We start from the raw sequence: 10,827 nt of genomic DNA on the forward strand, positions 1-10,827 counted from the left end.
TTAAACAAATAAAATCAATCATAATGTTACACAATACTTTGGTTAGACCCCATTTAGAATATGCCTCTGTTATTTGGTCACCACAGTCATTGGCAGTGGCGAAGCGGACGAGTAGACAAGGTAGACACTGTCTACCCAAAATTATCCAGTTATTTCTCATTAATTTATTACGTAATTATTTCATGTAATTGTTGAATTCAAATTTTTAAAAAAATAACACAGAATGTAGTCGCTCTCCTTACTATTATTATATAGTATCTAAACGGCTATAAAATCTATCTATCTATAATATCTAAGGCGCGCCCCGCCTGATGCACCAATTAAAATAAAAATGCAGGGCTGACACCCAATTAATGTATACGAGCCCCAGGAAGACACATTGATATTTGTCTTCCGAAATTTGGAGCATCTAATCGAACCATATACGCATCAAGTAGGTGACAGAGGTCCAGCCGCATCAGTATTCAGCCTATTATGTATGCAAAATTTACTCGCGGGAAAGACATTTAAGCTTTTGTCTATCGAAGTCGACCAGCTATTTTATTATGCTCTTGAGGGTTATTGTTTATGGACACGCAATTGTATTTTAGTTGTGTTTTTATTTGTCTTTAATTAATTTTAAAATAATGGATATTATGAATTTATAAGTTATGGTTATACCTATGTTGTGTTTTTTTTTGTAAGTAGTATTTATTTTTATCTATCTATCTTTTTATGCTACTAGTAATTATTTTTTTTTTTTTATATCACTACATATTTTTCTCTTTGAGTTAATATTCCATGCGCTTTCATTCTCTATTTCATTAAAGTGAATAATATTGAATACACATTTTTTTCTAATTAACAATTTTTATTATTTGTCTACCCGAAAGAAAAGTTCACGCTTCGCCACTGGTCATTGGTGCATATTGATATGATTGAAAAAGTGCAAAAGAGGTTTTTAAGGTATCTATACTTAAGAACTCATAATACCTGTCCCTATATGATTTCTTATGAAAGTATGCTGACTGAATTTAGTATGGTTAGATTAAGTATTAGATGAAGTTTAAATGATGTACTATTTATAATATATAATATTGTAAACAATTTAAAGTATAAGAAATGTTCCTTAATTAACAACATAACTTTTGTGGTTCCTAAAGTAAACTTAAGAATAAGAAATAAAAAGCTGTTCCAATGTTTAACTCCAAGTAGTTCACCTATAAATCGAATGATGTACCAAAGTAATGAATATATACAAAAATGTGATATAGATTTCTTTAATAGTTCTGTAGGACAAATTAGATCTGTGATTTTAGGTAGTTCAAAGTATAAGTAGTACACATATTTGTTTTAGAATCTGCTATATGTATTTGTATGTTTTTTATATTTTTTTTATATTGTGAATTATATATTTGTGAATTTAGTTAGTATATTTTAGTTGTAGTCTTTCTTTTTCTCGCCTTTACTGGCTTAGTAAGCACTCTTAACATGTAATTATGTGAGAGGGTAGAATGAATAATTTATGCTTGTTTTCAAATATTGACTGTCACTGATTTATTGGCCCTTTTCCTCACATCAGTGACAATATTCATTTTACTGGTGCCCGTTTGGTTTTACCTGAACCGGAAATTTGTTAATTTTGCGATTACATTTAATTGAATAATTCAAGATTCACTTATTAACATTTTTTAAAACTTTGCACAAGGGTTTGCCAGATTGGGCTCTTCAAAAAGTTATCTTACATTTTTTCTATAAAATGTGATGTTTGATGTTTGTAAAATGGGTTTTTATTTTTTTCTCTACTTACATAGATCTCTTTGGGATAAGGGACGAGTTCTTTCAATTACATATGTATTTTTACTGTAAATAGTTATTTATGTGTGGTAATTACTTAGGTATTTTAAGGTACATGATTACACATTCTCAGGGACATATCTGATAAAATGTAGTCAAAGTCAAAATCAAAAATAGCTCTATTGTTACATAACATAATATGTTTTGTAACAAAGCATTATATATAATATGATATGGATGAAATATGATTGTCAAAGAATACCCTTTGTGTTCTTCCAGACAGGTAAGAATGAAACCAGTTGAGAGCCACTCCTCTGAATCCATAGGTTTCCTATACCTATACTTCATATACATTCTATATTTTTTGTTATTACCCACATTGTATATATCTTTAGTTATGTTATTTACTTAGCTTTGTATATGTTTGCTTAATAAATAAAATTTTGTTCTTGTTTTTCATGATAGGGATCATTCATAAAAAATTAGGTTTTTAATAAAGGTTATTTTTAAAAAACCTTCTTTGATAAACCCTTTGTAATACATGAAAATTTTTGAGGTTATATCATGCAATGTTTATGTAAAAGCTATCAGAAAGGGCCAAAGTACAGGTCTGTATCATGGACAGCTATGTGATAACCAGATGTACCTCAGAGCAGTGTGGTGCATGTGGATATTACAATTTCTTATCTAGAGTTATGTTAAAAGTATCACGACAATTTATCTCTATGTGAATCTCCTTATCACCAAACCATAACCACAGTAAACCATAGTAAAATAAAGTTTACCTGGCTTTACTCTAAGGCAAAAATATTAAGTTAGATGATTTAACACAACCAGTAACTTGTATTGTATAATCTAATACTTTGATAAACATGAAAGCTGTACTGTAATTATTGCAGAAACCCAAATTAAAGGGGAGGAAGTTGAATAGAGGTCCAATAAAACTAAAGCTGCTTTAATTTATATCATGATGTTTCTAAATTTATAAAGTCATCCTTAGAACACTACATTTGACTCCTATCCAACAATCTTCTTCACTTTTTAATCAATTCTCAGTTGACTGATACCATCATCTCTCCATATTGATAACATCATAAATAAATGTAAAGACACTAAAGCTTTTAATGAGAGACCAATATGCAGTATTAGGAAAATCAAGAATCTTTATTAAAAATAAAAATTTGTATTACCTTAAAAATAGATAAACTTATTACATTTCGAAATTAAAACTGCTTGGAAGGTATAAGTAAATAAATATTCAAACAAAACACATCAGTACTTGCCTTCAATCCTATGTCATGTCCTTTTTATTTCAAAATTGTAAAACACTCAGGCCTAGTTTAGAAATGACCGTATTACATAGGTAAAGGTATTCAGCAAATTGTTATGCAAGAAATCCTTAAAGAAATATACTTACTACCATCACCAACTATTTCACCATCGTCAATCATCTGTATTGTTGTTGAAGATTTCATAACATAACATAAATTTTAGTTTATTTATTATGAATTTACAAACGTTGACACTTGACAACTTGTGAAAGATCACTGGATCATAAAAGGTAAACTTTTATAATTCTTCGCTTGATGACTCGCTTAAGCGGTCCTCACACGATCAGTAATACTGACAGTACTTGATATTGTCTTTAGTGAGATATTCACGCGCCATGGATAATAGCTGCTGACGATCTTGGTTATCCTGGTTTCCAGTAGCTTTTCTTTTTGTTGCTTTCTCAGTTCTATCCGTGCCTTCTTTTTGTTGCATGTCTTCAGAACGCTGAAACAATAGGAAACAGATCAATGAATTAAATGCTTTGTTTTTTTAGATACCATTAATCGGAGACGAATGGGAGAAAATAGCAAAGGACTTTGGGGCAAAGTGGCAATTTTGGAACTGCCTTGGGGCAATAGACGGAAAACACGTTCACATTATTAAACCAGCAAATTCCGGATCAAGGTACTATAATTACAACGGTACCCACAGCATCGTTTTGATGGCGATTGTAGATGCTAATTATAATTTTATAATGGTTGATGTTACACTAACGGACGGGTATCAGATGGAGGAGTTCTTTACAATACCGATTTTTTGGAAATGTTCCAAAACAATCGGTTGAATATTCCTGATGCCTCAAAACTGCCAAATACCGACGAAAAATTTCCTTACGTTTTTATAGGGGATGATGCCTTTGCGCTGAGCAAACATTTATTGAAGCCATTTAGCCAAGAGGATTTATCAGTGACAAACCGGATTTTTAATTACCGATTGTCACGGGCTCGCCGAGTAGTTGAAAACGCATTTGGCATACTTGTTACTCGATTCGGTGTATTTCAAAAAGCTATAAATTTATTACCTGAAAAGGCCACCGTTGTTGTTTTAGCCTGCTGTTATCTACACAATTTTGTAATGAAAACAGCAAATACAAATAATTATTATAATAACATATTAAATGTAGAAAACAAGGAAACAGGGGACGTCGTTATTGGTACAGACAGATCCGAACATACATTGAATGAATTGAATTGATTGAACTTCGTTTAGGATCATATCGAAATGCATCAAAAAACGCTAAGCAAGTTAGGGAACGCTTTAGGAACTACTTAAATAAAGAGGGGCAAGTGGATTGGCAAAGAAAACTATTGAATTTAACTTAATCGAAATAGGTATTTTGGTTTGTTTAAAAAATGTAAAATGTAACTTTCCTGTTCCAATAAAACACTATTTACTTACCTCATTTTGTTTTATTGAGCTTCTTCCTTTCTCCGGAATTTCAACATCTGCTAAAAACTGAAGTTCATAAAATATCTACGAACTGGGTTCATACACACTTTCAGCACTACTACCAGTGCGCTTAGAGTCTTTTATTTTCTTCAATTCCTTCCTGTAATTACTACATAATGTATTAATTTTCTTTTTCACATCTTCAATAGTGGCTTGTGCCTTTAAACGTACATAAATTTGAAGCAAAGCTTCGTATCCGTGTCTTTTTTTGTCTCGATCGGAATACTCCCTCAATGTGATATTCCACAACTCTGGCATTGACTTATAAGCTGCGATAAACCTCTTTAATATTGATTTTCTTGTTTCTTCTTGATATGCTGGATGAAGGTGACCCTACTGGAGACTGCATCGATTCCATGATGCCTCGATGACTTCACTTGAAATACTGAATTGAAATACTTTACTGCGCTCGGACGAGCAATATTTTCATCAGTATTTTGGCTCCGCCTAAATACTTTCAGGACCCCGAAAGTATTATCAGTATACTGAAAGTCCATCAGTATTTGCCCTCACACGATCAGTATTATTGTCAGTATTTCGAAATACTGTCAGTAATACTGATCGTGTGAGGGCTACTTTACTTGTTACAATTATTTAAAAAACTGTTATTTAAAAATCATTTTTTCCAAACATTTGAAATTACTGTATAAACATAATATACCAGTCAGTTTTAATTATTACATAAAGAAAAAAAGGATTCGTATCAGCGGCGCCACAATATACACATATTTACGGGGCTTCTATCGCGCTTTTTGTGTAAACCGATTTGATGCAACTCCACTTGATCAGTATTTCCAACACCATTGACCATTGAAAATGCATCAAGAGGTATTAACATAATTGAAAATTGTATTTTGGCTCTTCGTTCTTCTTTTCCAACAACTAAATTAGAGAACTATGTAGTACGGCTTTCGATGGTGGATGCCACAATGTTTAAAAGATTAACAGGAATATTTCTGGTAGTATCTGTCCGCTGTTTACCTAAGCCACAGCCGACTTTACTCAAGCCGGGAAATGATAACATGCAACATGGCTTTCAGATCCGTTTTCATTTCAGTTCTCACGGGATTTAATGAGGATCGTTCGAACAGAAACAGGTGGAGCCCGCCGCTTCTTAAGTGGGTCATTGTGCTATTTATCGATTTTTAAGTTTATACATATCACTTTTAAGGGATTTTTTAATTGGAAATTAATTAAATTGGGATTTTTTGTGAATATCTTGTGTTCCATTAAAACTAGAAACTTATGCCTAAGAGCCAAGGTGAATGCTTTATTCACATCAAAAAATGTAGGTTTTGTTTTATTGATAAACATATTTGGAGGAAATCTGGTAAGGAATACCCATAGTATTAATAGGTCTAGGTACATCTATTAGCTTTATTTATATATAGGAATTCATTAAAGAATTTTTTGGCTTTTGAAACATGCCTGCTGTGTTCCTGCATGTAAATCTAATTACAAAAGTAGTTTAAGAGCAGGGAAGGCAAGTATTTCTGTTTTTGGCTTTCCCAAAGATGGACAACTTAAAATTAATAAGTTGTAAGTTAAATGATGCTTATATAAATATTATTAATTAAATATCAATAAATAGCGACCTACATGTTAAAGTCTTTTTAAAAAACAATGAGTTGTCCCAAAATGACCTAAAATATAATAAACCATACTCTTCATCTCTAGAGAAGTTTTATGACTTCATTAACCAAAGTTCAGATTTCTTAAGACAGGCGTTAAATTTATTGAAGAGTTCTGATTTACACAACTTATAGGATGAAAAAGATGCACTTAAAAAAAACAAACGACACCACTAATTATTTAAACATTGTATCCACTTCTTTAGCTACTGAGAAAGTTGTTAATTTATTAATTGATAAAATTTATATAACCAAAAGACTAGACTATAGGGGAAGAAGTCTAATAATGCATTTATATAATTAATAACGGGGCCTATATATTTTTGAAACAATAAATCAATCACATAAATAAAATATTCTCATTTGTAAATAAAGTAAAATCAAAATTGAACGTCCATCTTGACAAAGCCGCGCTTTCAAAGCGTAAACGGTTCCACCAAAACGGATCCGAATCTCCCATGTGGTGCGACGTTGCCAACTGTTATTTCGCAGCTTGAGTAAAGGCGGATGTGCCTAAGACATACTTTAGCGAGTAAAACCCTGTAATAATCGGGGGTTTACATGGGTGACTAAAGCCGCATGGCAAATATCGACCTTCTAAATGACAATTTGGCTAGGTGGCAAATGACCTAAACTATTATTCAAGAAATCTATTTGACCTTAACAGTTGAAGAGCTTAAAGTAAAGATACAAAATATACAAACCACATATAATAGAGAAGGCTCTCTATAATAGTGAGGCTAGGAGGCTAGAAGAGAGAGAGAGGTAGCGAAGTCAAAGAAGAGTGGTGCAAACTCGGATGATCTATACAGACCTCACTTAATTTGGTTTTTTGTAGCTGACTGCTTTTTGAAGCCAGTGATAAAAGGAAGAAACAGTAAAGATAACATGGTAAATATTATTATTTATTAAACAAGTATTGTTTGTTAATGTTTTATAACATCATATAAACAGGGTAATTTTTATGATTAAATATGTACAGCATTTACACAATTATTCTATCTTGCCATGGATCTTTTCCAGGTCCGACAAAATAGTCAGCACATCTATTGCGCAGATCTTTCGCATTTCGTGAATAGTTGTTAGAAGACAACGATGCCGTGATTTCGACTACTCCTTCTGCAGGAATGCTTCTCCAACTTCCCTCCCTCATTGTTTGAAGTCCTGTTCGTCAATTAATTCAGGAGTATTCATGTATATGTGGTTAGTCCAAAGCCAGTTATGCAGCACACAGGTCGCTTTAATAATAGAATTGGTCTGTAATGAAAGGTTTTTTGTTTGTGTTCCAACCTTTCATGTCTTGAATAGTGTTTCATTAGATTGGTTGGCAAAGGAAAAGTGTCATCACCAACGTGATGGCACAAGAAAAGTGCTTTATTAGGTAGTTCTAATTTATAACTTTCAGAAGCACTGAAGAAGGTTGCTTTTTTCCAAATATGCGAATCATTAATGCGTCCATTAGTTGCCACATCTATATGTTAATATGAAACGGTAATGTGCATCCACTATGGCAAACAACACCACACTATAAGTGCCTTTATAATTATAATACTCTGAAGCTCCGTGTGGTGGATTTTGTAATAAGGCGTGTTTCCCGTCAATAGCCCCACAGCAAAAAGGAAATTGCCAACGATCTAAGAAATCTTTCTCTATTCTCATCCATCAATATCTTGTGGATGGCACTTAAAAAAAACTTATATTAGTTTTTGGTTACAAGCAAAAGAAAGCGAAGATTTAGCGCTGTACAGAAACAGCGCCACGTCTTCATATTTTGATGAATTGATAGAAGAATCTAACTCTGAGCACGTACAGAAAAAAAAATTTTCTCCAAAAAGAAGTCGGAACGGGTCAGAAGAATGGACCCATCTGTTTTACACGCAGTCAGTAAATTAGAAACATTGGCTAAAAATATCCGTCAAGATAAATTTGATACATTTGGACTACATGGGGCAAGCCAATTACGTAGTTTGCCATTAGCAAGTGCTATTATTTGTCAAAATTTTATCAATTATTATTATCTGTTACAAGAACGAGTGAAAATCTTAAATGCATATTTTCTAATTTCTAGACCTACGAATCATTCTCAAAATATACACGATATAATTCGATTCCTGAACCCGAAGCTACCACTTTTCGAAATCAAGCTTCCACTTTTCAAAGCCAGCGCGATACCTCGATTATCGAAGCTTCCACATATGGAAATTACCTCGAATATGAAGAAGACTATTTTGCCAGCTGTTTCCTAACACACGAAAATACTGTGCAACAATTCGAAATAAACGACGATATTCTATCTCAAGCTGTAAGATCATGCTTAGATGAAAATACTTTGCAAAATTTATAAATATTCTTTTTAAAAATTAATTACCGAGTATCACTTACCATAATGTAATCCTGCAAAATATTATAAATAGCATCTAAAACTTCTGTCAAAAATAGGAAAATCGTGCATTCTGGAACTCTAAATGAGTTTGCAAGACTTGAGTAGTTATCACCAGTGGCCAAGAACTCCACGTACTCAAAATGTACGTTTTCTCCTTTCCCTTTGCGTCTTCGCCTCTCTTTGTTCTTTAAGCATTTCATGAATAATTTAATTACTAACTATTTGAATTCCCCCACGAACACCTACTCTGCTCAACATTTTCGAAGGAAATGACCAAGTTGCATGCGATTTTAGTCACCTGAGTAAACGGACTAGCGATGCGGCAGGGTGAGGCGATTTGTTAAGCGACTAGCCGCACGGCGAAAATCGCCCCGTGTAAACATACCCTAAGCGTCTTTAAGACATGTTATTTGAGCGATCAAGTCATGACGTCACCGTATAAAGGCGATTTAGAGTGATTATTCATGCATCCGTCATACGATCATACGACGGTACAAAATCGTTTCTATTAGTGGAAATACTAGCTTCTTATTGGTCAGAAAATGATATTATTTTTAAATTTATTTGATTTTCATGCATCCGATATCCGATCGACGTCAGTACGAAATTATTTGTCATCTGTCACTATTTTTGTCTTATTTACTGTTAATGTCAGAATTGGCGTCTATTCTTTTAGTTTGTCTAAATGAGATTAGAGCTTTTCAAAGTGTTTTTGTTAATTTTGTTTGTATTTGTGCTGGTTGGAATACAATCTGGGTGTGGCCTTACGAATATCAAATTTACTATTTTTATCAATACCAAATTCAATAAATTAAGATGGCAGAGAGACATCCAGATCAGTCCCTGGAGGATGAACCAGTACCAGAGGTAAGAAAAGAATCGGAATCGTATATCGGCCATCTTGCTTGGCAAAATTGACAGGGAGCTGACAGACATTTGTTGACATTGACTGATAGAACATCATTTGTCATTGTCATATCATTTGGGCTGGGATTCTAAAATCACGATTCGACACGATTACTCGATATGACTGATTCTAAATAAAATTTTCAGCGAGTGTCTTGCGGATTGCCTAGTTTTTAACGATTTGTCGGCGACACGCTTGGATATATCGTATACACCAGACGATATAGCTTCTTCCTTTTTTAATACGTGCATAATGTGACAGCATCCTTTTTTAAACGTATTTGTTTCATTTATTGTTTACCAATAGTCATACCAGGTTTTCATTAGTAATTATTTAGTATATCAAGAAGCTTTCTTAAACACAACAACTAATAGATTTAATTCGACCTTATTTTCCACAACCTTTTGTTAATAATAGAGGCAGAGGCAGAAGAGTTATCATTGATTGGACAGTTTTAGTATGTCAAGATTTTATGCCACAGATTATTACCAAAGAAGCATTAGACAAGATTTTAAATTTGCAATTAGCGAAATTATTGACAATCACCTGATGAGAGAAATTAATAAATTAACATTTATAGAGAGATCCAATTTCCCTGATGTTATAGGTCCTATTGATTGCACCTATGTTGCCATATTAAAACCTAAGGTGGATGAACACAAGTTTTTGTGATTTTCCATGAACTGAATTATTATTTTCCAATGGATAGTGGTGGTTTGAAACAACATTTTTTTTTTATTTTAAAGAAATAATATAGGCATATATTTAAATAAAAAAACACGAAGGTGAAAAAAATTAACAAAATAAATGAAAATTCTTAGTGTTTATCAATAGAAAAGACAATTGACGTTTCCATCTGTCAAATATTAGGGAAAATAACAAATATTTACCAAGAAACCTAAATCAAATCGAATAAAACGAGTTTAGCCGACGATTGAAATTTAGAATCACCCTTGTCGTCACGACTGAGTCGCGATCGAATTCGAAGTCGTGATCGTATCGAGATCGAGTCGTGATTTTAGAATCCCAGCCTTGAGTTTGTTTCATAGAGAAATGAATATTAAAAGAGTGTTCGAAAGGTAGCCTAACCTGATCATCAAGTTCTAAAACTTAACCTAACAAATTTAGTTCGGTTAGACCGCATCGAGGGCCAACTTCTGTCATAATTGTCATTAGATTATCGATTTTCTTTCGTTCCTTGTCACCACCCACCTTCGCATCATCGATCGTCGCGGCAGACGTCGCCATTGCTTATTCCTCTTTATTTTGGCGTCCATTGGGTGTGTCCTTTTGTTTTTTTTTCTCAACAAAAAATAGTTCAAAATGTAGCTTAAAGTGATTAAAATGCA

The 10,827-nt window shown here is 33.0% G+C and overlaps 2 protein-coding genes across 4 annotated transcripts in view; one reads left to right on the plus strand and one right to left on the minus strand.

The window, feature by feature from the left end:
* The window catches only part of LOC126748343 (GTP-binding protein 2), a 36,655-nt gene extending 33,331 nt beyond the window's left edge, over window positions 1-3,324 (minus strand). Inside the window, exons 1-2 of one of the 3 annotated variants that reach the window (XM_050457507.1) lie at window positions 3,194-3,306; window positions 3,060-3,111 (exon numbers count right to left, since the gene is read on the minus strand). Coding sequence is in view for 1 of the 3 variants with exons in the window: in XM_050457505.1 (XP_050313462.1) it covers window positions 3,194-3,251 (58 nt within the window). In the remaining 2 variants the exon portion in view is untranslated. Of the gene's footprint in view, window positions 1-3,059 lie in introns of all 3 variants that reach the window. The other 2 variants (XM_050457505.1, XM_050457506.1) reach the window with 2 other exon arrangements.
* LOC126748345 (uncharacterized) overlaps window positions 1-4,380 on the plus strand; it is a 42,469-nt gene extending 38,089 nt beyond the window's left edge. Inside the window, exon 3 of the mRNA XM_050457509.1 lies at window positions 3,602-4,380. Within this exon, the coding sequence (XP_050313466.1) occupies window positions 3,602-3,892 (291 nt within the window). The 3' untranslated portion in view covers window positions 3,893-4,380. The remainder of the gene's footprint in view (window positions 1-3,601) is intronic.
* Window positions 4,381-10,827: the final 6,447 nt, after the last annotated feature.

This window comes from Anthonomus grandis, chromosome 22 (genome assembly GCF_022605725.1).
Source record: "Anthonomus grandis grandis chromosome 22, icAntGran1.3, whole genome shotgun sequence".
Lineage (NCBI taxonomy): Eukaryota > Metazoa > Arthropoda > Insecta > Coleoptera > Curculionidae > Anthonomus > Anthonomus grandis.